This window comes from Siniperca chuatsi, linkage group LG9 (assembly GCF_020085105.1).
Source record: "Siniperca chuatsi isolate FFG_IHB_CAS linkage group LG9, ASM2008510v1, whole genome shotgun sequence".
NCBI lineage: Eukaryota > Metazoa > Chordata > Actinopteri > Centrarchiformes > Sinipercidae > Siniperca > Siniperca chuatsi.
The window spans coordinates 20,917,807-20,944,293 of record NC_058050.1 but is presented as its reverse complement, the minus strand read 5'-3'; the positions used below and the strand labels follow the sequence as shown (position 1 = coordinate 20,944,293).

At 40.9% G+C, this 26,487-nt stretch overlaps 1 protein-coding gene across 1 annotated transcript in view; it reads left to right on the top strand.

The window, feature by feature from the left end:
- Positions 1-200: 200 nt before the first annotated feature.
- LOC122881559 (exostosin-1a-like) overlaps positions 201-26,487 on the top strand; it is a 39,128-nt gene continuing 12,841 nt past the window's right edge. The window contains exons 1-2 of the mRNA XM_044207886.1: positions 201-2,167; positions 25,050-25,143. Of these exons, the coding sequence (XP_044063821.1) occupies positions 1,215-2,167; positions 25,050-25,143 (1,047 nt within the window). The 5' untranslated portion in view covers positions 201-1,214. The remainder of the gene's footprint in view (positions 2,168-25,049; positions 25,144-26,487) is intronic.

Genomic DNA, 26,487 nt, shown 5'->3' with positions numbered 1-26,487 from the left:
ATTCAAGAATACTTCTCAATTTCTCATATGGCCTGATATGATACAAAAGGCACTCTTGACTTATTAGTTCACAATTATCTGTGGTAAAGTGCAGGAACTGTTCCGTCCTACCCTGCTCGGTTCTCCTCTCCCTGGATGATGTGAATGGGTGAACTGGAAGCCCCGCCCGCCTCGGATGTGACGCAAGCCAATGGTAAGGCACCGTGCGCCGTGGAAGGACGTCACATCATCATCAGCAGTCGTTCTGGTGGGACTGCCGCTCTGCTTGGCTTGCAGTCTCCACAGCACCTCTTGTTTTTGTGTGTGTGAGCCACCACTTGAACACTTTACACGACTGGAGAAATTTACGGAGAAATTAGCCTGTCGGTTTTGTAGAAAGAGCGAAGAATAAGTTGTGGGCGAATTAAGAGACATGTTTTTTAGAGGGAGAAGAGAGACTGCCTGGCTGTGTTTACTCCCAACCAGCGTTAAAGCTACTTTGATGCAACCGCTTAGCTAACAAGCTAACTGGGAATGTTTTCAGAAACTAGCCAGTTTGTTAGCTTGCTAGCTAGCTAAATCGGATGGAGAGATTCGCTGTATAGATTTAGTAAGCAGTTAAAATGATACTATCTTTCGATACATTTACTGAAAGAATTGTGGCAACGTCTCAAACTGGGTATGTTGAATGTTTAGGGCTCCAGTGCCCCCTTAGTTGCTAATTTCCAATAGGGACAATAGTTAACTGCCCAGGCAACAAGTCTGGCACACACTGCTGCTTTAACGTTACTCAAGTTTGTACTAATTTTGTGCAATGTTGTTATTAGTTACCGTTTGGTTGTAGTTAGCTAAAGATGAACACTCTGTAGTTAAAATGAACGTTTTGGGCAAAGTAAAGGTAATGTTATACAAAGGAAAGTGGGGTGCCACTAACCGTTAGATCCCCATATTTAAGTGGATCGGGTCACTTTGTTGTATAGAATACACCGATGTCAGTTAGTCGATACAACTATTGACGAGGAGACGAGGTGGATGAACATTATAAATCGCCCACATGCTTTGGATCAGTTCCCGGACTTGTGAAAGGCATTTGAAGCAGAAGGTGGGAGACGTGAGCGCACAGCCCTTGCAGCCTGGGGGAAGATGGCGGAGCGTTCCTGCAGGAGGTGGTGAAACCAAAACTTGTGAACTTCTTGGATTTATCGCCAGACATCTTATCCCAGATCGTAGGACACATGCAGGCCAAAAAACGGTACTTAACCTTGTTCTCCGCCGGTGCGTGTCTCATCCTGTTATTTTGTTTTGGGGGGATACAAGTCCCGTTATCCAGACGGGGTCCCAGCCGGCGTGATGACCGCAGCCTCACCGGTTTTCATCCCGGGGCGCGGTGGCATCGCTTCCCGGGGTCCCTGCAGCCTTTCAGATCCTGGGAGCAAGACAGGAGTGATGATCACAATGAACACATATCTCCTAGGCAGAAGAGGGACGCCAACTCAGGCGTTTACACTGGAAAACGCTGCAGAATGGAATCCTGCTTTGATTTCTCCCTGTGTGAGAGGAATGGATTCAAAGTTTACATCTACCCCCAGCAGAAAGGGGAGAAGATGTCAGAGAGTTATCAGAACATCTTGTCCTCTATTGAAGGATCCAGGTTCTATACATCTGACCCAGGACAGGCATGCCTGTTTGTCCTGAGTTTGGACACTCTGGACCGGGACCAGCTTTCACCCCAGTATGTGCACAACTTGAAAGCAAAAATCCAGAACCTTCCTCTGTGGAATGGGGGCAAAAACCACATCATCTTCAACTTATACTCTGGCACCTGGCCAGACTACACAGAAGACCTTGGCTTCGACATCGGCCTCGCCATGTTGGCCAAGGCCAGCATCAGCACAGAGAACTTTAGGCCCAACTTTGACGTTTCTATCCCTCTTTTCTCTAAAGATCACCCTAGGACAGGAGGGGAAAGGGGCTACCTGAAACATAACACCATCCCCCCTTATAGGAAGTACATGCTTGTTTTTAAGGGTAAGAGATACCTAACCGGAATAGGTTCAGACACTAGGAACGCTTTATATCATGTTCATAACTCAGAGGATGTGGTCCTCCTCACCACCTGTAAGCATGGGAAGGACTGGCAGAAGCACAAGGATGCACGCTGTGATAAAGACAATGCTGAGTATGACAAGTAAGTACTATCCAGTTATTCATTTTACAGCAAGAGAGTGTCTCAGTCCTCTTCAATTCACACCATACAGTTGCTGTATAGGTCTGTTTTGTTTGCTCCCACCTTGTCTTGTCTTTTCATTTTGCCCAAATGTTTTGTCAATATGGTGGTTTTACATTACGTTTCACTGGTTCAGCTCACACTCTTAGCCACTCTATCCATCTCTGTCCATAATGATGAGGCAAGTGTTAAAAGTCATGAACGTTTTGACAGAACACCTGTTTCCTCCTTAGATTTTCAAGATGGGCTCTGTAACCATGGGATACTATAGTTAACTCACATAGTGGTATATTAAATTGGCAGGGGTCTTGTCAGGTCCATGTTCCTAAAACACCCATTCATTACACTGGTAAATATTTTTCAGTTTTCGGATCATTTATTGTTGTCATGCTGTTTAATTTTTTGCTGTCCTGTTTTTGTTTAGTGCCGAATAACTTAAGGAAAGAGCATTAAGTCTGGGATGTCATGTACATAATTTGTCATTATACTTCCCAGAGATGAGGCAGTTTGATGAGAGTATTTCTAAATGCAACATGGTCTGAGAGCTGTCTAGATCCCTCTTTTCCCTGATTTAATTCCTTTTCATTTTGCACATCTGATTTACTCAACAACAATAGAAACACTTAAGTGGACAACAGTGATTTGTGGCTTTTTAAATAGTCCTCATATCATATGACTTTATTTCCCAAATTACACATCACGAGGCACAGCTAAGTAGATTTGCTTTTAATGTCAGCCAAAAGAGCCACTGTATTAATGTAATTCAATTGATATCCCCATCTGTCAATACAGCCTGCTATTCAGCAGTGGATAAAACTGCTTCTCTTGCTCTCGACATTTCCACCTTTCTGTCCGTCAGTGTATTATGAGTCCTGATCCTCTCTGACAGAAATTGTCAATAAAATACAAAAATGCACACACTTAGCTACCAGTGATCATGATGCACACAGATAACAATCTTATGAGCAAGTAGATGGGAAAATTTGCTACAACTCTAACCAGCTGCAAAGTTATATAATGCTCAGTAATACTGTCTCTGTAACTAGTCCCCATCCCTGTAGAAGGCAATATTGCACAGCTCCATTGCCTCAGAAAGCTTCTCTATGATCATCACTCAGTCCTACAGTTAAGCCATACTGTTTTCTGTGCCCAAATCTGATGAGCAAACTGGCGTCTGTCTCCCTGCTTTGGCCAGTGGGATTCATTTCGTGTCCTCCCAGACTGTGCTGTGTTGTTACTGGTGACTGTATGGTGCTGGGTGTTTGACTGTGGCTCTTTGGAGTGGATTAGTGGGGACAAAGCGCTGGTGCCAGTAAGGGGAAGCCACTCTGGCCCCTGTTTGCTCAGTCATTTCCCAGACAAACCCAACTGCATCAGCCAGGAATGCTCTGGCCCCAACCTGTGTCCTGCGTGACCCCTCTGTTGTTTGGGGCCTGCTGTGGTTGACCCCCATGTCAACTCTTGACTGTGTTGTTGTCAATTGTTCAGTTTGGGTGACAGACAATATCATAGTATGTTAAGTGAAAATGAGCGAGAGGTGTTTTTCTTTCTGTCCTCAAATCATAAACTGGTTCCGATGTGTTTTCATATCATGATGTCTAATGTGTTTGCTTAGCAGTGATCCTCAGAGGATTCTCATGTTTGTGTCTGCCTGTGTAGGTAGGCATCAGCTTATGAGGTTCATTCGTTGGCTCAGCAGAATAACATTCTCCATATCACTCTTAAGACATGAGCTATCTGCTCTCTCCCTCTCTCTGCCTCTTTCTGCCAGCTCACTGCTTGCTGCCAAGTGCTGCCAGGGAGTGATTTCACACAGTGAGATGGGTGGCATCAGAGCAATAACCCAAAGGAAAAAATAATCCTCCTGTCATTAAGTAGCATAGGGGGAGAAACAGGTTTTTGGTATATCTCTAACCCTCGCCAGCTTAGCTTCATTGCATGGCCACAGTATGTTCAGTAGTTCTCAGCACACCGTCTGTCCTTTTCAGATCACAACTCCAAACTCAGATTTCTGCAGGTTTACATATACTGTGTAAAGTGTTGATAGTGTGGACTTCTGATCTGTTGGATGGATCGAATCACAGCAGGCCTTGATCAAGAGCAATGGCAATGACTCTTAATTGCATGTATTTAGACTTTCCACCATTCAGTCAGTCATAGAAAAATAAGTTTGCATAGACAGATAGGATAGAGCATACTTTAGTAGTAAACTGTGGTTCTGCTGTTTAGAGAGGATACTCGCTACAAAGCCTGAATTTAAACACCAACGTTTTCATAACAGACACATTTTCCATGGTTTGTGTACATAAAAGAGGCAAAGTGCATCCCTGAGCCAGATATTATACATTTTTTATGAGAAGTTTGTTTGGAACGGATCTGGTAAAAATATCTTGCAGTGCACAGTTATTTTACAGAACAGTTTGAGGCTATTGGGACTCATCTATTGCAGTTTGCTATCTTTTTAATGTTTGTGTGCAATAATAGCCCACTCTTACATTTTACCTACACTGGACATTGGTTTCACACATGTTGTGCTTAAAGGTTGTGACAGGCTGAAATGAATGATGTCTATCAAAACAACAAGATCTTATGCATTGAATGTATTTTCATAGATCAGCAGGTATGATTACCTATGTGCAATGTTGATGGCAATGGAAGGTCAATATGTGGTGGGCCCCATAATATCAGGTGTAATCAGTGTAAATAATCCTCCAGAAGGTGTTTGACACTGTGGTATGGGTGCATGTAGCCTTGATCTGTGCATATTGTAGGGTAGCTTTGGTTCTCTTGCTGTATTGGGCTTTATTAATTAATTGCTTTCTTGGCTCTAGTCAACAGTACAGTGGAGCATGAAAATCCTAACATTTCAACAAGGTTTTTATTAAGTCTGTTTGGAGTGCAAGTTGGGTGGGGTTTTGCCTTTTTGGGGGGGGAATCCAAATGGTTGACAATATGTCGACAGGATTGATTCATCAGTCCCCAAAAGCTGAATTATTTTCAGTCGGTAATCATACCCAGACCTGCTTTGTATCCCTGGCCTGGCACCCAGCTATGCAAGGCTTTCCAATGTGGTGAGATTTAAAGGGGCCAAAGATGTGGGTGGGACAGTAGTCAAGGAAGCCAGTTGTCAAGGAGATCAATATTTGTTTTCGGGTGAGCTTTCAACTTTCCAAATGAAAAGTGTCTCTGACTTGTACTGTGCTGTAAACAAACACTATTTGGAATAAGCTGGTTGTAGCATGCTGCAAATTGGGAAAATATTAAATAGGCTGAGCTTTTAAAAATATCTCCGTGGGTTAAACAAATGTTTGTCAGACAGTCAGATTTAGACTTGGGTTAAGACATTAGCCAATTTGTAAACGTGTCAAATATTTTAACAGCTATAGGTGTACTACATTTATACCTATTTCATGTAGTATCATTTCACTCACATAAAGACGAGATCAAAAAACAATCTGGGTAGTATGCAGATTGATGTGTATAATTGTGAGTGAGTTGCACTGTCCTGTTATACAGCGCTATGGGTCAGACAGTACAGTCTGTGGTCTAACTGGGTGGAAGTAATAGTTTCTGTGCCTGGCTGTGGCCCTTTGTGCAACAAATCCCTCTTATCCTCTCCCACTGACAACAAGGAAGTTGTGACAGACTGAATGCAGCCTCTCACCATAATTACCATGTAGCCTAATGGCCATGTCATTTTTGTGTATAATAGTTCAGACTTCATTCTCCAGATGTTGGCTCGGAATGTATATTGGTTTTTTGATGTACTGTACATGTGAGACCTGTTTGAAGGAAAATGATGTTACATCTGCACACTGCATTACATGGTACACTGTGTGATTGTATTGTTTTGGTTGCAATTTTGGGGTATTTTTAATGAAGATAACATACTAAAACTGAAGTAAACAAAACAATCTCTTTTTGTAAGTCATTTTGCTACTTATGTCTGTTTGTGGCGCATTTAGTAAAATAAGTTTTGTTTAGGATTGCTCAGCTCCTTTACTGATGTGATGAATATTGCTTGTACAACTGTTGCAGACTCCCACATATAACCTACCTGAACATATGTAGGGAAGACCGAGTAAAGGGGTATTACTGAATTCTTGCTTTATAAAAAGGTCCCGCATTTGGGCTTATAAAAGGTTGTATTAGGTATGATGCATCAATGTCTCTTAGCTTAGTATTTACATATCCTACTTGAAATGTCTGGCTTGATAGGGCATGTTGTTCAAGGATTAAAAATGTCAAGTTATATTCCACATATTTGTGTTTTGCAAGTAAACTACGGTATGTCTCAATTTTGCTTGTTTACCTGTCCTGTCCCTGCTGTTTCCAGCCAGTGAATATCAGTCATCTTTTGCTTCCCTCTTCGCCACACTCTGTCCTTCAGACTTCTGCACTTGTACCACTGTGTACAAGCCTGTAATACTGCCAAAGGAGAGAAGAAAAGATACAGCAGGAGGCAGGTCAGATGCAATTTTAACCTGAAACTGAAAGCCCTCTCACAGCTTGTTTCCAATTAAGAGGCCCTGCCAAGCGAGAGAGTATGAGAGCGATAGAGTGAGAGATGAGGGGAGCCGGAGAGACACAGAAGAGTGGGAGACACACTGAGAGTGAGTTGGAGGGAAAAATAGGAACACAAAAAGAAGGAGCAGTGATTGTCTGAGAAACTGAAAGATAGAGGGAGAAAGTAAAATCAAAAGAGAAGTAGAACAGAGGAAAAACACATGTCATCCATCCAGCAGTGAGAGGTGAGTGCAATAGCTGGCTGGGTGCTGACGTTGGTCTGCTAGGTATATTTATAGACTTGCAGGGTTTTAATCCTCAGTATTGGCCAAAGCCCCTGGCAGAGGGCTGCGAGCCAACTTGATGCAGGCTTTACAGAGCTTGGGGGAAATTATGATAATCATTGAGGGAGGATGGTCGATCTTTGAGTTGCTACACATTAACTTTTACATGTGTTTTTTCACAGTCTTGGCTGCTATTTCAACATTAAATCAGGAGTTAGGTTTTTTCTTTAAACAAAACAGGCTCCTAGTATAGTTATACTGTTTCTTTGTAACATCACTTTTTTTCTTCTGAATAACTGAATATTCCCTAGTTTGCAATGCTATGAAAGCTTCATTGCACTATGGTGTTGAAAGATCACAAAACATACATTTGATAAGCATTTCTAAATAGAGAGGATAAATAGCCTTTTTTTAAATTGCGCAATTTTATCTCCACCGTGTAGGTGGATTCTGGAAAAGATAGACATCAGTACCAATGGTACTTCAAGTAGAGGTACAGCTACTATGCACAGAAGCATAAATTACCTTTAGGGCTTTGACGCAAAACTGACCTCAAAAAACTATTACTGGCAAAGGCAGACTGATCAGACGCTTGGTGTCAAATCGTGTCTTCAGACAAAAGTTGCACTTGAATACAACGCAAATACTAAAGCCAACAGTCAGATGACCACCTACATGCACATACAGTATGTTCTGTGCCTGTATATGAGAGAATAATTAGGGTGAAGTCTGTAATTGTATTCCAGAAAATGTCACATTACTAAAACATCAAACCAGCCAAGCATTTTGTATCCACTATTTTACTGAGTATGTCTGACACTGTTTGACAAAGTTTGCATTGGAGTTTTTATCCCATTGTCATTTACTTGGTAAAGAAGACAAGAGAAGCTACTGTTTCATTTTGCTCACCGTACACATCGCAAAAACTACAGGCCATGGCCATGGCCCTTTAGCTGTCCCTGTCCCCAAGTAGGCTTGTGGGAGATGTTTGTGAAATACTGAGTGGTGGTATTGCACAATAACGAATTGCTTAGGTTTATGGTTGGGATATTCAGTTTTTTCTTTCATCACGTGTCATTGTTAATTTCTATCTGCTCGGTTTACAATAGATTATACATTTAGGTAGGCTAGACCACTGAGCTTCTGTGTAATAAAGGTATCTGAGGAGATACAGTATTCCCATGATGACAGTGTGTTTTCTCTGGACTGAAATGGGGGTGTCATTTGGAAAAACTGGTAGATCATTAGTCTAATGGTGTTGCTTTCTGTATTAAGATGGTCACATTGTTTACAGTTTACCTGTTCAGTCTGGGTTTCTATTATGCAGTGGTTTTGGCTGACTTTATTGCAAAAATGTGATGCAGTAGTTACTTCTGTGACTTCAGTTTATGAAAATGTCCCTTTTTCTGGAAGGCGTCTCCAGTTGCCACCCTTTATAACTCAGCTCTGCCAGTAAACCATCGACAGTCAGCCCTGCTGAAAAGAGCTGAATGACACAGCAGGCAGTGAAGAAGGCTGGTAAACCACAAAACCACTCCGCACAGATTATAGGTTTGCTCTTCATCGATGCAGGCCTAGAAATGACACTTACATGACCACACAATCATTTTGGAGTGGTCAGTGTTTTGAATAGTCAGATGTGTTGTGCTGGGCCAGTTTGTGTATGAAGGTGAGAGGCCTTTAAGGTGCAGCAGCAACTCTTATTGCTGAGTAAGCTCAAGTCCCTCATGCTGTTTCCCATTATCTGAAGTTGCATTAGTCTCTCAGTTTGGTCTTGGTCTCTTGACTGGTGCTTACTGCCACTCAGTTCCACCTATAACTAAGTTTTATGTTCTCTCTTACATTCATCTTTACAATGGAGACAAGATTAGCTATATACAGGCATCTATTGCCAGTTAGCTGTTTCTCAAGAGTATAGTGTAGCCTATCACACAAACAATATTGAAGTGGCTGTTGGATTACATTTTGCAATATATATGTATATATGCAATGTATCTCCATTACATTGTGTTGTCAGTTGAACTTATGTTGCTAATTTCACACCTGAATGTTGTATAAATCCAACATGATCTGACATTTTTTCCACTGGCTTTTCATTTCCCCATGTCTTGTCTCTAAGGCTGTAAACAGGTTGAATCAGAGGAAAATGCTGGCACAATCAGCCACTGACAACAATGAGTGGCGATGAATGCTGATGTTCATCTTTCCTAATGATGATAAACAGTAGAACTGGAAATGTATGTCAGTATGACGCACCGAGCTTTATCTACATTTATCTAAACCTCTGCAAATTTTCCATTATAGTGTTTGTGGTTTCAGTAAATTTCTTCTTGGTGAATAGCTTGTTTGCGTGTGAATTGTAAGTGACAGTTCGATGCTTGAAAGATTATTTTACTATAGCAACCCAAAAAAAGCTTTTGTAAGCTTTCTGTTTCAAAGTACATGAATTACATCAACTAGAAGATCCACTATGCACATCTTCTCAATACTCTGAAAGTCTAATGTCTAATGGCCCATAACCTTGTGTTAAGAGGGTGAAGGGCTCAACTAGATGGATGATGCACAGTTTCCTATAGAGCCTGGGGATTACAAACTGCTCATATTTAGAGAGCTTATGTAAGTGATAGCTATGGAAACAAATGCAGGAAAGCAGATAACTGAGCAGCCAGGCTATCACATTGTTATTCTACATAACAGCATCATGTCATGCAAAAATGACTAAACTGACTCTGACTTCCGAGTGAAGACAAAGGCAGAGTCGGACCTATTGAGTTAAAGCTCATCCTGTTTACTCACAACATCGTTGCTTTGAGTCAAGCTGATGTCCTGTGCAGAATGTCATCGCCTTCTGTCCTGTCACTTTGTACTGTACTTTTAGTAAAGAAGAGACGCTATGGATGGATGATGTATGAATGTCATCTGAACCAGCTGTAAAGATGATCTATTTATGAACAGCCAGGGACCTACTGATTGATAATTTATCATTGCTTCTTAAGAATAATCTTCGCTAACTTGACTACTATACTGCAAATACTTACTACAAACAGTTTGATTCTTAGATGTTTCAAATGTTCATCAGTTGTAAGTAACCCAAAGGAATTGTATGAATGTGTGTAGGCATGCTTTGTATGATAATTTACAGATATCTGCCATATGAATTACGCTTAATTGTGTTCTTATGTGTTTATGTGCTGTGTGTGTGTATGCATGCACATATGTCTGCTGAATCCCGGAAACTGCAGTAAGTGAACTGTTTCCCAGAAGGACTCACTACTCACCTCTCAATTGATTGCCATCTCATTTTTCACTGCCAGGATTTATAGAGAGGGAGGTCGAGGGTGAACAGAGGGTATTACTATCAATGTTCACGTTTCATCACTCATTAATTACTACCAGTGGCTGTGAAGTAGCTAGCTCTGCATTACCTTGACTTCAGCTTTTGGCCAGTGACTCGGTGCTGCAGCCTAATTTAAGAAGAGTCGAAATCTGGCAACTTGTGGCATTATTGGTAGTCATTTTAGTCCTGTGTACTTAAGCATGTCCTTAAGTGGTTGCAGTGGTTTCTCTCTTTCTCTTTCACACATCTCTCTGATTCACATTCAAATATGCTTGAATGGGTTTTAGCCACACTCTCACTCTCTTTGGAGGCTAGTTGTTCAGGACAGAGGGCAGTACCATTTGTTTGCCATGCTCCCTCCCTCTTTCTCCTGTCCTGACAGGGTGATGTATGTCTTGTCCTTGGCAGCCATTTGCAGGTGATGTATTCCAGTTGGAATGCTGGGAGAACGGAATAAGGAAAGAGATGTTCACGTGCCAGGCACAGCGTGTGGTCCATTCCAGGAAGAGTGCTTTCTGCCATTTCCTTGCTCCTTGACAGATGTGATTAAGTTAGGTTGGATGAAACAGGAACGCAGAAAGGGGGGGTGCTGCCATACCAACTTGGATCTGAGAGGGTTAGGGTGTGGAAAAAGTGAAACGAAATTGTAATAAATGGTAATGAAACACAAGCAGCACTTTGAGATGATGGGGATGAGCAGGGTGACCTTTGTGAAGGGTAATAACAGATAATTAATCTAAAATCAATTTTTTTGACACTTTAGCCTGATTGGAGAGGGTATGCCTGCTTAAGTGCTGCTGTTGTACTAAGGTGCGGAAATAATTCTATGTAATTGGCTGATTGTGTATGAAAAAATGTGGACCAAATCTCAAAATGCCTTTGGTGACAGAATGTGACAAAGAAGATGAAGTATGACAAAATAGATTTACCATTAATATTTGATAGGTTTCTCTACCAAAGCCATCTAAAGTGCCACTGGTGGAGCAACTCTGGGGTCAAAGATGTAACTTAATGGAACTGACTCATCATTCAGCAAGCCAGTGTTTGCATGACCCATTAACCACATTTACAGTCCTTTCAAACAGTCAGATAAGTTGCTTGCTCTGCATGACAGGGGCTTTCTCAATTATCCCTCATGTACAATGAAATATGTTGTGGGAGCTACATGCAGAATTAAGCAGCACTCTAAAACCAAGGCCAGCCAAATCCTATGGGCTTTTAATCCTTCAGTCAGTGTGGAGAGTAGACCTGCCAAGCCCATGGACATAGTCTCTAAATCTCTGTATATCTTGACTCAGAGCCAAAATATTTGTTTTATTATTTCATTATTATTATTTATTATAATGGAGGAGGGGATTACAGTACAATAATAAATAGCCTTAGTATTTGTGTTTTTGGAAATTTGGAGAGAGGAGCTGACTGACTTATCCAGAAGAGTTGGGCCACAGTGAGTGTGATTGTCCATGTATCTTCTGAATGGTACTTTTGCAATGTATCATCATCACTGTGTGGGACCATGTTGTGCTGTGTTAATGTAACCACGCTTGGCAGCATCGAAAAATTACCAGCCACCAGGTTGTGGGGCTTGGCTGGGTAGTGACTTGGATCATCAGATAAAACTGGCATGCAAACACACACAGATATGCTATCTCTCACTGTCCTCTTTGGACTCCACTTTGTCAGATAAGGGCTTCAACTGGCTCTGTGAGAGGAAGGGAAATGCCAGCACACATGATGATAACTCTGGGTATGTGATAGTCTTAACTCTTCCGTGAAATGGTGGTCTTATTCAACGTATTCTTTGTTGCAATCCTTAACAGATTAAGTGGCCATTCAGACTCACAATAATGTTATACTCACTAAATGATGTCAAGAAGAAAAGCAACAGAATAGTTAAATGAGGAAATGGAATTTCGGAATTGGTGGCAAACAAGTAAATATTGACAATATTGAGACTCAAAGCAACTGTTTAGTTTGTAAACCACTTTCTGTTTTATCAAATGGGTAAGTTGCTGTGATTCAAACTGAAATGACTTAGACTATGATTTTGTGCCTGTTGGCTAAGCTTCATAAAGTTTCGTTCCTTCACTCACCCAGTGAAATATGTGACTTCCGCTTGTGAGGTCACAACCAGAGGGCAAGACAGGAAGTGTTGTCTTTGATCTTTCCCGCTGTTCAGACTAATTACCTGCCTGCAGCAGCAAGCACTGCTGGCCGTGGAATTCATTAACAGATGGTAAAGCTTTGTTCTGCGCCAGTGTGTCTGCGAGGATAAAGAGAAATTCAGCTGCCTCAGAGGGTACTGTTGTGCAGTCTAATTCCTCTCTGAGATCAGGTTAACCTGTCCTTGGGTGTAACATTGAGATGCCAGGGATGTGCACCAGCACCCACTCTACCAGGTGAGCTACCGGGCGCCCCATCCTCCATATGCATTTGGTAGCTTGGTAAAAAATTACCTGAGTGGAAGGAATAGGTTACAGTATGTACTGTAGATGGAGGGGAGGGGAAACAGTTGACTTTTCGACAGTTGAAACATGACTGTACAAAAGCAGTTGGAACTCCGTATTGTCTGCATGGTGCTAATATGTTAGACGTGGTGTGCGTGTCCTGCTGAGGTGATGACCCCTCTGCCCTTCCTGTGACCTCAAATATTTTTTGAAGGCTGACTGTATCACCCATTTTACATCCTGCGTTGGGCAATAGTTTTGGTATATTTTGTTTTTTATATTTCACCTCTCTGTAATCAGTGTCTGAAAGGTTTTTAAGACTTGTGCACTCCGTAGGGTTTCATTTATTATCAGTGATGGCCAGTAAATGTGTAGGTCTCTGTGTGGTGTATCATGGTATCAGTGTAGGATTAGGTCACCCTTCCCCACAGTCATCACATTAGTAATTGAGGATTTATTCGATGGGTTAAAACCTGCTGGGTGGTTGGCAGTGGCATATGACAAACCTGGCCCTCCATTCAGTTTAAGCCTTTATGAGAATGACTGTGTTACAGAGATGTCATTACAGGTTGTAAATGCCACGTCATACAAGTCAAAAGTGTGTGTACTAATCAACTTGTTGATTTATGAAATAATTTGATAGGCCTAGTAGTATGTCCTGCCAGAAAAAATAGACACATAAACGTAAAACTGAAATGTGCAACATAGTGTTTCTTTACTGAAATAGAAACCTGTTGAATGCCTCTCTGGGTATTGATATCTCTATGCCTTGAGAAAAAATATTGTTTAATTCAGCAGACATTCAACAAATAATGCATTTCCTCTTCATCTTTCATTTTGAAGAGCATTGCCAATGTGTTAGCCAAGTGCCACAAATTTCTGCTAGTTGCTGCAATTTTGTGTATCCTCTGGGATAAACTGCAGCATTTGTTCCCTTTTCCCATCATCATTAGTACTGCCGACACCCTGTAATCTCTCTTTCTGTCACTGAGGCAATGGGGCTTCTTTCCTCTGTGGTCTCGTAATTGTGAGGTAATCATCTTTTCCCTCTTGAGAGCTGAAAGACTGTGTTTACACTTAGTTTTTGCCAACTTGACTTGTGGAGGCACTAATTTACTCTCTCAGCAGCAGAATGAAGCCGCTCCTCATTACTTCACACTAGCTTTGCACTTTATAGTATTCTTTTCCCAGTGCATTTGAGGCTGGTTGACATCAGCCTTTTGGATAAACTCAATTTTCTCTCTTTTTCATTTGGTGTTTTTAAAGGGTGGTTTACCCAAGTTACAAAATAACATATTGTCTCACTTACCTGTAGTGGGAAATTAAGATATTTGGTAGCGACAGCTTCTTTCCAGAAACACTGTCTTGGTTACTTTGGATAAGCCACAGAACACCAGTGTGTTGAACAATTTTCACTAGAACTACTTTTACTTTCTGAAGAAATAGTACCTGTGAATTGAAAGTGCACTCTGTAATGGGGCCAGTGTCTCTGGAAAGAGATTATTTTATGTGATTTTATTTTTTGTTACAAGCACCTCAAATGAAATTCCATTTCACTCCATTGTATTGAGGTGGAGACAGAACCCTTAGAGAAGGATATTTCTCTAAGGGTTCTGGAGATCAAATACAATCTACTAGAGGAAAGTGAGAAAATAATCTATTTTGGTAATGTGGGTCTTGATTACTTTGCCAAAGCTTCCCATTTAGTGCTTGTTAAAATGGTTTCAGTGAGGTCTCAACATCAGCAGCTCTCCTTTTCACATGCTTGAACTTGAACTTTGGGGTAAAAGTTACATTTTGACTTGCTTTGCAGGTTTGTGTGACATTTAGTGGAGACAGTTAAAATATCCAAACTGGCTTGGCAGTGCTCACCTTCACTGGCCTCAGCTGACCCCCTTTGGATATTCAGCTTTTGCATTATCCCTTGCACAGTCCAACTGTCACATGGACACACACTCATGGTCGCAGTCACACTTAAAGTCCAAAAGTGCAAAGACCTATTGAGATGTAAGCGGCCAGCACATGTACATAAACTCATAAACTCTCTCCTTTTTCCTTCCCCCCACTACTCACACTCTATCCCTCTCTCTCGCCTGAAACACTTGCATAAGGTCATCCCCTGGTATGTCCTAAAAAAAACCTCATGCCTGTACACATTCACACATGCATACACTCACGCATGTGGTCCTGCAGTTCGGCTGACGCATTACCCCTCCGATACTGTCCCAAATCACACCCACACACAAACACAAACAAAATGCTTCAAAACAGACTTCTCAGTCCAAGCAGATCCTAGCCTCAGCAGTCAGGCTTATTCTAACTCCCTCGCCTGTCATGATGGATTGGATCGGATCAGACACAGCCCACAAGTCCATTTGATGGTGCATTGATAGCAAATTCAGTTGATAACATCCCATATTCTGAACTAAGAGAGACATTACAAAGTCCCCTTCTCCCTGTCACGGCTATTGTCACTGTTGCTTTGCCATGGAGGAGGCTGTCTGTGAGCTGACAGGGTTTTTCAACAATTGATGTTTGGAAAAGCTGTCCACATGCTGATACATTCACAGAACTCACACAGGTATATAGAAAACTAGCACAGATGCGCATAACCTTTCATTTTATTTCATCCATTTTTTTTGTTCCTCATTTTTGCGGAATACATTTTCATCTCTATTCTGCACTCTCCTTCTTTGCCTCTGTTATGCTCCTGTTTTCCTACATACCCCCCACCACCACCCACCCCTCAGTTCCCATCCATTCATCACTCTCTCCTTTCCTGTTTCCCTCTGCTTCACCCTCCACCTCTGTGTCATTCATTCCCTCTCTCCTCTTCATCACTATCTATCTCTTCCTCCATCCGTCCCTGCTTGGCCCAGGAACAGAGACATTCCTAACCTGGATTTATCTCTCGTGCAGAACAGCAACACCAGCTAGGCTCTATCACCAACAGAAGTCAGTTACTGGCTGCTTGACAGCATTCCTTCAAGCTCGGGGACCGCTAAGATTAATCTGCTCAACTTCCACCTTTGTTCCAAATGAGACACACTTACTGGCCATCCAGAGACTTGTGTAATGTGTTTATTCACTAATGCATTTACTCATTCAGTAAGTCATTAACCAGAGCCATGTTGTTGGTCGATAGCTGGACCAAGAGATCTGTAAGTTTGTCAGTCCAAAAAAAGTCGATTAATGACCTTAGATCCAGAATGGTAAATAAAATGTGAGATATAGCTGAATTAATAGTGAACTAGACAATTCCTTTTTTATCTAAAGGCAGGTTATAAACGCATAAAGGACTACACCATATTACTCAGGCCTAATGTCCCGTTTGGAAATACAAGATACACTCTAAGTACATTTATATTCCTCACAATCATTCACTGCTATTGCCAAAAGAGGGCAAGTCTCTCCCTCGTTGCTGCAGTCAAATCATTTGACCCAAACTGTCTGATCTGACATCTTTATGTTGCCTGACTTTACAAGTGAACCCTGACATTCCAGCGCTAATGGCTGTTCCATTAACAACAGTCATTTCATTATCTCCAAGACTCCCTCGTTCTGGTTTTTGGTATCCGGAGAGCACTTCAAAGCATCCTTCTCATCAGGCTGATGGATGGCTGATTAGAGATGTGGGCAAAGCTTCCTCCAAACTCGTAAAAGATTCAGTGAATATTCAGCAGCTCTTTTATGACCTGTTTTTTCTGGATGGATGTTGATAAATGTGTGTTTTGGTCAGTATGTGTTGAAATTACTGGAACTTACTCTAGGGTGTGTATGACTCCATTTTCAGGAGGGATATTTGTAGAGATGAAAGGTTTTTGGTTCTCTTGGTGAGAGAGGGCTTAAGATGGATGAAGGCAGAGAAGGGGAACAAGAAAAAGAAGAATGATAGAAGATTCAAAGCAAAGTAATTAGGTCAATTAACCTGGGGTCATGTAGAACTGTGGTAGAGCTCGAGACCCCCCTCTGTGTGTCTGTAAATGTTTTATGAAGCTTTCTTTGAACTAATTTACCAGAGGAAGATGAGTGAGCCCAAAGTGCCTTGAGGAAACGAGTAAAGGCTTTGTTTTTCAAAAAGCCATATTGGTATCCACATCAACTTTGCTCATTTGACTCAGGATAGAGTAGATAGTGCACCTTCAACCCTATTAAGCAGCAATGTTAGTTTTTACACCACTGGATAAGTGTCCATTTTCTTGTAACAACCATGAACTTTCATCTGTTTAATATGTGTACTGAAAACAAACAAAGCAGTGATTCTAGTGCAATTAGTCCACTTATTGCCACTCATGGTCACAGATATGGCTCAGAGAAATTAAACAATTATTCTTGCATTCAACTGCCTCCAATTTCTTTTCCTTTGTGTTTATTCAGACAACCAATTCCATTTTCTGATGACACAAATTATCAATAACCATGACAGTCTACTGGGGTTCAAGCTTCACCATGAAAGGAGACAATTCCTTACAGCATGTTGAGACTTTATTTGGTCTTTTCTTTCAGATGACCTTGGAAATAAAGACTATGTAATGCGTACTCGATTTTTGAGGTCTCCTGTCAACAGTTTTTACAGACGTCTCTTTTAATGGTGGCCTTTGGGGAAAATGCATTTTTTGTTGCAATACCGCGAGTGTCCACTGGAAAACAAGTTGGCTGCCAGGCTGAGTGGTGGCGCCATATCCAGTTCTTGTTATATATCCATGGGTGTCTCTGGGCTAGGCAGAGCGGACAGGCTGGGTGTCCGCCGGGCTGCCCCTCCACACACACACCGAGCACTTCTATGCCTGGTTGCCTCTGCAGACACCTGGCCTGTCCGCTCTGCCTAGCCCAGAGACACTCCGGCAGCGAAGCAGGCTCTGGTGGAGAAGTGACCGTGAGAGGAACAGCAGGCAGGCCAGGCAAGAAGTACTGTGACAGGCGAAGAGATCAGTGTGTTTACCAGAGAAACTACAGCTAACAATCCGCTATATCAGGCTGTGTTTGTGGGGGGGTTTGCGGATGGTTTGTAAAACTGGCACATCCAGAGCTACACATAGCCTAATATAACCTCTACGCTTGACACAAACTATTAACTCAGTCCTTCAGAATTAACGTTTCCCATTACTCAACACTCTGATAAACAAGGCTGGTCTGTTGTGCTGGTTCTCTACCCTTATCTCGAGTGCACAAATTAAAGAACACTTTCAAAATGTATTCGTGTAAAAATCATTTGAATCAGAATCAGAAACACTTTATTGATCCCAGAGGGGAAACTCTTTAAATGGGTGGGGAGGAGTGGTAGAATTTTACGCAACTGAATGCTTCTATTCACATGATGGGTATCTAATGAAGTAGGGGGGAAAAAAGATATCAAATTAAGTACTCTATTCAGTATCACTTTAAGGCTACTGGGATTAGTACTGGTATCATAATTTTTTTTAACGATACCCAGCCCTATGCGGCAATGTCCATATACACTTGGAAAATCTAGAATGATTCATTATGCATATTCATCCTTCAGGTGTCATGACACAGCCAAGCTTGTATAACAATGTGTAGTTTTTTCAATTAAATTCTTATTTTCCCTTAAGCTCTGCTGCCCCTCCTCCCCCCCAGTATTACGTCCCCATCCCTACTTGAGGCAACGTTGGCCAGCGCAATTGCTTAAAAAAAGGTTGCTCATCCGTCATGGCTGCAGGTAAAACAGTCAAGATTAACTATGCCATTAAGTATAAGATAGTGCAGTGAATCGCATTCATAATAGTTTTGGCCATCAATCTCTAATGCTCCTATCCTGAGACCACTGGAGTATTTTAAGCTCCATAACTGTAGACATGTTAGTGTCACACTCCTCACATTTATTCTGGCCACTAAATTGTGTGTCTTCATCTCTTAAAGTTGCTAGGTTTTGACTACATTGCATTGCTGAAATAGGTATCACAGTGTAATATGAATCTGCACAAACACACGCAGAAAAATCAAACATTCTGTGGGGGAGTCTTGCAATGGATTGGTATACCAGATCCCTGCAAGTGTAATAAAAGCACTGCTAACGTCTAACGTTTCCACATTCCTCAGGGATCACTTTCCACAGAGGTCTAATGGACTCTCTCTATACTAGAGGGCAGCCTGCTTTCTAGTATATATCTTGACGCCTAAATAAACCATGTAACATGAGTATGGGGGGTGCTCATTAACCCCATATTACGAGCAGCCGTTTGATCACCTTCTGGAGCTCAAAACAGTCATGTAATGATTGCTCTCATGCCTAAAAACACTGTATATGTGTTTATTTTTACATATGCAGGTCTGATGCTAGTCTTCAAGAAAAAACAAATACACTCTTTCTGGAAGTCTGTTGTTGTGTGTGCATTAGTAAAGCGTGCTAGTTTTCCCTCCTTGGGCCTGTCACTGTGTGTTGTACATGTCTACCTCTTGGTGCGCAGCCTTGTCAGGAGAAACAAAGCAGCTGGGTCTACGAGGGTCTGGCAGTGTCTTGAACTATTGAAGTCGCTCTGATGTGTGTTTAGGTCAAAACAAGGCTTTATGTGTGTGTTTGCGTTGTATGTGACATTCTTGCCATGGGTGGCTCTGGCTATGTGAGGCTTGGATACAGCATGCGATTGTCAACTGCTGTTTTTTTCGTCTTTTCCCTTTGTCATCCGACGACACTCACTTTCACTTGGTGCCTTTCAGGCTGAAATTCCTCTGGCTTGAACTCGTAGTCCTGGCAACAGCCAACTGCCTATCAACTTGGCTCAACTGTGACAGAAAAGAGGAAGCAGAAAATGAGATATGAAGTCAGTACGGGATGGGAGAGGGGTGAGAGAGCAGGATAGTACTACAGCTGCCTTCATTTTCCCCTCTGAAGTCAATCTTAAGGAATTCTCGGTTGTGGAGGATTCTCTCTGTGACCAGGATGATTGACAACTAGCCTACACAATGAACCGGGGGCAGTGTATTTTAAAGAATACAGGCTATGCATTTTTTGTTTCTAGTAGTAGTTTTTTTATTATTCAGGTGACCATGAAAGCATTATGTTTAATTCACCTAAACTACGACCCTTCTGTTGATTTGCAATTTGTCTGTCATGGTACAGATAATGGCACATGCATTAAATTAGGCCACAGCTGAGCGTTCCAAGAGGTTAATCTTTGACAATGATTGGCAGCATGTGGTCCGTTTACTTGCTCTTTCCCATTAATTAGTTCATCTTACTGTATGATTTAATTTTTGTTGAATTACAATAACTACCAAGATTATATTGTGAAATAATGTTTTCTTCTATTTGTTTGAAGTATGTTACAGTAGAGTTTGGATCATGATTTAGTGTTAGGCAAAACATTCTTTGATCTTATCATTGTAATGCCATTAGTTAGTTATTCCTCTTCTGTTGGTTTATCTGTAAAATTTATAAAGGAGCAGTCCCTCTGTGAGCCAGCAGCAAAAATACCACCATGTTTTATCCCGTAGCACTTAACTGGGCCTATATCAGTTTGAAAATACTACGATATAGCTAAGAGATGCACTGTTTCCTCAAGATTCATAAAAATCACATTATTTGTTTCTGTGACATGGTGTGTAGTGGATGAACAAACAAATGACTGGATAAATGAAAGAAGATCCGCTGTCCCAGCACAGAAGACAGTTTAGGGGAACCCACATGAGCACTTTGACTTGTCATAGAGCAGCTGAAGCAGTGCCTCCTTTGATTGCAGTCATTTCTATGAATTATGTTGTAAATGTGTGTGGTCTCTTACACCGATTATGAGAGATAAACACTTTGGCTGTTCTTCTGATTCTCCTCAGGCACTTGACAGAGTGAGCCATGCATTTCTTTTTCACACCATCCATTCTTGTTGCTAGGAGACTGGTTGATCTTTTTTGACCCAGCTCACTTCCTGTTATTCCTTTCTCTTTCTTTGTATCATACTGTGTTCCTTTCCTGCAAAATTAATAAATGACATTTAATGATATCCTTGAATGAATAGGTTTATTTAAAGTTGTCATAACAGTGGATCTCCCACAGTATTAAAACGAAAGGTGTAGGTTTACCATTTTACTGTCGGGTCCTTTCTCTTGTTCCCAATGAGAGACCTAGAAAATTGAAAATTGAAACATGTATCAGGAATAGACTGTTTCATTATTGATCTGAGTTGTGGTATGATGATCCTGCATTAGTACACTTCAAATATTATTCACTCACCTTTCCTCCTGTAGGTGGAGGGGAATCGTTTGTATTTAAATGAGAATTCGGTCACTAGTTTCCCCATGTCAGCTGAAACTATGTTTTTATATATATATATATATATATATATATATATATATATATATAATTTATAGTAAACAAGTCACTGTGAGTCAGTCTCCATGTTTTCATCATGGTCATCTCTCAAAGTATTGAAGTTCACAAAGCCATTATTTCACAGTGCCAAAAAAAATAGTTACCTGTATGTAAGTAACTCCAGTTCTATGAGTAAGAGCCTATCCCTCCAATGCACTTTGCTAATAGACTTCAAATGTCTAATATGTATCTCCTTATTTGAGATATGTTCCAAGTGACAGTGCTCTGGCCCTGCCAGTATCTACTTTAGGCCCTTTTCTTACAGAGTGTGCATGGAAAGAGTTTATAGTTATGTATAGTTTCTCTTGCTTGTAATAGAGATATTCAGGACAAGTGTGTGAGCAGTCAAAAGTGATTATATCATCTTTGGGATAAGTTTTTAGGCCTTACCTTTCTTTAGGCATTATACCCACTACTTCCACTCAGACAACACAGTATATGAGAGTTACTTTCTTATAGCACTGGAACTGAAGCTTTTAAAATCCATTACCCCCCTAAAACACACTTTAAAGTTATTTTTTTACTTGTCTCCATGTCTCTTTCTCCCTCACTGTCTCACTCACAAACACATACAAAATGGTCATATAAACGAACTGTCATTTCTAAAAGATGATAGTTTCTAACCAAGAGCATCTGGATGGTCAGGAAATGTCAACAGCGTGGTCGCTCTGATTGAACAGTTGGTTGAGGTTAAATCCTCAGTGAATGTGTCTGTGTCCACCACATGCATTCTCTCAGGCTGAAGCTTTGTGCACAGCTCTACAGTAGGATATATTGTTTTGCATTGTTTGGTTTGACTATTTACATGATCTCAATTTATTGTTTATGGAAGATAACACATATTTAAACAGATTTTGATACACTTGAGGAATCCCTGTGCTATCTTTTTCAAATTAGTGTAATGCTAACATTGTTATATATTATATGCTGAGATGATATTCATGATAATGTGCATATAATACCCTATTTCTGTTGTTAGACAGTATTTTATCTCCATATTATTCCTGTAGTTGTAATAATAGCAATTGTAATTTTTATTACAGCATAATAGGGAGGTGACAAAAAAGACTAACTCAAGCTCCCACCAATCTGCTACTGTGAGACTGCCCTGCTCACCAGCAGCACTAAAAATATGGGCCGAGGCAGGATTTACCAGATATTATGTAGAATTAATTGCTGACGTTGCTGTAAAATGCTCGGTATGACTCCTCACTGACATCCATCCTGATTTTCTTCCAATGAGACCAATCTGTTGAACACCTACATGCATGTACACTTTAAAAATCTGGGGAAAATAAAACAGAAAATGGACACCAAGACTGGAGTTTGTTTATGAAAAAGATATTTTTGAATACTCATCCTTAACGTCTCCACTGGCATGCGGTAGCATACTGTGAGACTGCTCCTCCCCACAGGCAGCCATCTGGAAGAGAAGAGAAGAATGGAGGTATGCAGGGACAGGAACAGCTGGTCTTTTCTGAGTTTGCACTGACAGGAAATGTGATGGATGAAAGATTTACACCCAGCCAGGCCCAGATATGGACCTATACTTTGGTTTTCATAGGCCTGCAAAACGGCCAGTTATTACGTGCCTCTGGCTGGATTATTCGTTTGTCATGCTTAATGGTAGCCCATCATATCTGTGATGGAGTCAGACTGATGGATCCGATCGTTGTTTCATAATGGATGCACAGATCAGAGCAGCATCTGTGATGCTACCTAACCTGTAGTATTATTTACTATAGCCTACTAATATGTGCTTAATTGATAATGGATTTCTGTCTACGTTATAGTGTGTTACTATTGATGGCATCAAGCTTAACTGTAGTTTTATGCTTTTTCTGGCTGTTAATCTTCTCTAAACTCACTGTAGTGGCTGTTAATTCCAAATGGAATGTGTAGTCTAAAGTGGGATTATCCAGATATATATTACATAATCACCAAAGTTATTTCAACATTGCAGATGATATTTTTACATTGTACTCATCTGTGACTCCCATATGATAGTAATGTAGGTGCTTAGTAGAAACACTGCCATAAGATTTGGTGTTTGGTGATTTGTGTGTAATGGTTGTTGCAATGGATGGTGCCTAACAGAATTCCATCGTGTAATCTTTAGGCCACGCAGAGAATATGAGCATAAAAAAAGATGGTGTATGCTTCTACACCAGGAGGTACTTCAGTTGTCACACAACCATGACCTCTAACAGAAAATGGTTTGTCAGGCCTCTCAGAGGTCAGCCTAAATCTTGTGAACTCAGTTTTCCCTCAGAAATATTAGTTCAGGCTGAAAGGCAGACCAGTTCGCAAACTGTGTGGAGTAGCACTGTTTTATTTAGAAAACAACGGGTCCTGATGGGTTAAAACTAGATCCAGCCACCAAACCACGAGTGAAATGAAGTTTGTCGCTACAGTCATTAAATATTTTGCCTGGTTAGTCCAACAGCACTATGCCACCACAACACTTTGATGGTAACAAGTGGTGTTTTTAAAGTGTCAGTGTTATTTCACTCAGTTTAATCTTGCATACCCGCTATTAATGTAAAAGCTAATGAGAGCTTCATTTCCAGCTGGCTTGGCGTCCTGTGGTCTTTGCTGAATGAAAGATGGAACCACTTGTTAGCAGTTAAATTCAGAAATCCTTTGCTTGATATTTGGCAAGCACTCATTAAAAAACAAACCCAGCTGATTTCAGTATTGAACATGTTGGAGAATATGTTGTAAATATGGCATCTCGCATGCATGTGTTTCAGCAATGGTTGAATGTATTATAATTTTTAAGATGGCCCAGAAATTATGACCTGGGAATCAGCTTATGTCTTTATGTATATTCCTCTGTAGCATAAATTGAATTGGCTACCTTGTGTGTCTGCAGTATTCCTGAAAATCTTGGGGTTAAGATAAACCTTCTCTTCATTGCTCCATAAATGACTTGATTCAGATTGATACCCATAAGGCATAGCGAGGTAAAGTGTCATACTTTGTATCATAATGTACTAATGGGGAACTGCACCTATCACTGCCTTTACCCCATGTACATGACATAAAGCTGATGTGTCTTGGTTGTGCGGTAAGTTGAGGCATTACCTTAACAAGGATACTCAGCAGTACACTTAGAGACACAGCTTGCCTAAGCCATAATCGGTCTATACACACACAAAAACAATACAGGAGACGGGAAAACAGCGCCAGGCATGGGCACAAATTATCACTCACCTTTACATCCATATTTGCATTCTCATGCAAATGTGGTCATAAATAGTTTTAAATACAAGCACAAATTTGCATGAATGCTTGTTTACAAATAATACACTGAGAAATAAAATGTGCACACTTTCAATCCTAACTAAAGAAACCCAGTCCAATGCATGGCCACCAGGCAGCACACAAATGCACACTGTTTTGCACACATAGTATTGACACTGAAGGAATTCCAAGCAGCTCCTTAATCCAAGGAAGTGCTGACTGAGGCTTAGATTGGATGGAGGGAGTGAGGAAAAAACGAGAGATGTTGAGATGTGCAGATGAAAGGGCAAGGGGTTTAAAGATGGGTGGGGAGAAGGGAAGAGAGAAGAGTCCAGATGAAAGTATGGGTTTTTCCTGAAAGTACTTGTGCTTTCCAGGTATGCCATTGTTAAAAAGAGATGACTTTTCTGTTCTGTCGTCTGTGCTGCACTGAGACTGTTTCAGAAAGCTTGGCACTGCTATTGGCTGTGTTCCTAAAGTTAGGATTTTATAATGAAATGTCATTGTAGCAGTAGGCTGTGTGGCTGTGAAAAAACCATACACAACTAATGCACTGATGGAACGTCAGTGTTCTGGTATGTGACTGCTTGCATTCTCTGTGGTCTTCTGTCAGTATCCTGTGCATATGAGTACAAATTGTGTTATTTAATATGTTAAATTAATCAGATGTCATCTCTACTTTGCTATTATCCTACAGGTATGACTACAGAGAGATGCTGTACAACTCCACATTCTGTCTGGTACCTCGAGGACGACGGCTGGGTTCCTTTCGCTTTTTAGAGGCTTTGCAGGTCAGTGACACACATACAAATGTTGCTGTTAGTAAATCAGAATCGGTTACAGTAGGTGCATTATGGTGACTCAGAAGGTACATGCCATGTATCTGCTACATTGTGAGTTTGGTTGTGGCTCTAGGTTGTGTTACATATTAAATCTCTCTCCCATCTTTCCTGCCACTCTGTATGAATTAATAAAGTGAAAAATCCCAAAGAAGAAACTATTTTTGGAATTGCAGTAGGTGCAACACTACAGGTACTACTTCACCTTAATTAGAATTCATGTTGTTTCTGTACCATTGCAGCCACCGTATGTTGCGTCTGTACTGATTCTGTCACAAATATTTTGAAGGAATTACTGCAAGATTAGATTGAAGATCTGATTAAACCCCAATCAAAGGCTGACCCACATAAATTCTTGTGCTAAAAGTGCTTCACTTTTCAGGTTTCTAAAGTGCAAGGTACATTTTGGCATCTTGGGTTGGCAGCTGAACATAATGACCAAACACAAGTTGAACTAGTTCAAGAAATCTTGCAATGCGTCAGCCCTGAAGCTGTGGTGGCCAAACAATAAAGCCATTAATCAGTGGTTGAGAATGGAAAAAGTGATGTACTGAGTTACTCCCAGTAGCTCTCTCACCCACTGCCAGTCATTTTGTTATTGTGCAGACAGCGTTGATCCAGCTGCCTCTGACTCAGTCTATTCATTGCTGTCCCTGCCATCTTTTCTCTCTTGTTGTTTTTTTCTTTTCAGTTCTGGTTCTGCTTTTTTTTATTTGTTTGAGTTTCTTCACCTATCTCCTTGAGTCATCCTCTCCTCTTCTCCAACATTACACTTACATTTTTTAATACTGGTACATTCTTCGAGTGTCCCTAATTTTCAATGGTACTGAGCCCATCTCACTTTTAATTTTAAATCATAACCTTTCCCAACTATCTTGAGAACAGTGCTTGTTGAATTACCATTGGCCAGGATGGAAGTACAAGGCAAGCTCCATTTTAGAGGCACAAGAACCTTTCAAATATATTGATGCTTGAATCCAGTAAGCAAGTTGTTATGATGAAACAATAAATGAGGATTCTCTTAAAGGTATAATATGTAACATTCCCCCATTAAAATGTCTAAAAACAACTAGACCTATGTTATATATTTTGTTGAGTTGTGTACTTACATTATCCCAAATGTTTCCAACAATGTTCAAACCCAGAGAAATCCATAATTTTATCCAAAGTAACGATGCGTTTTATTTGGTCTCATCTCTCTGTCAACTTCCGGGGAAAAACAGGATACGTCAGAGTGAGGAAGGAAGCTGGCAAATGTGACTAAGCGTAACGTGAATAAAACTTTAATACATTACA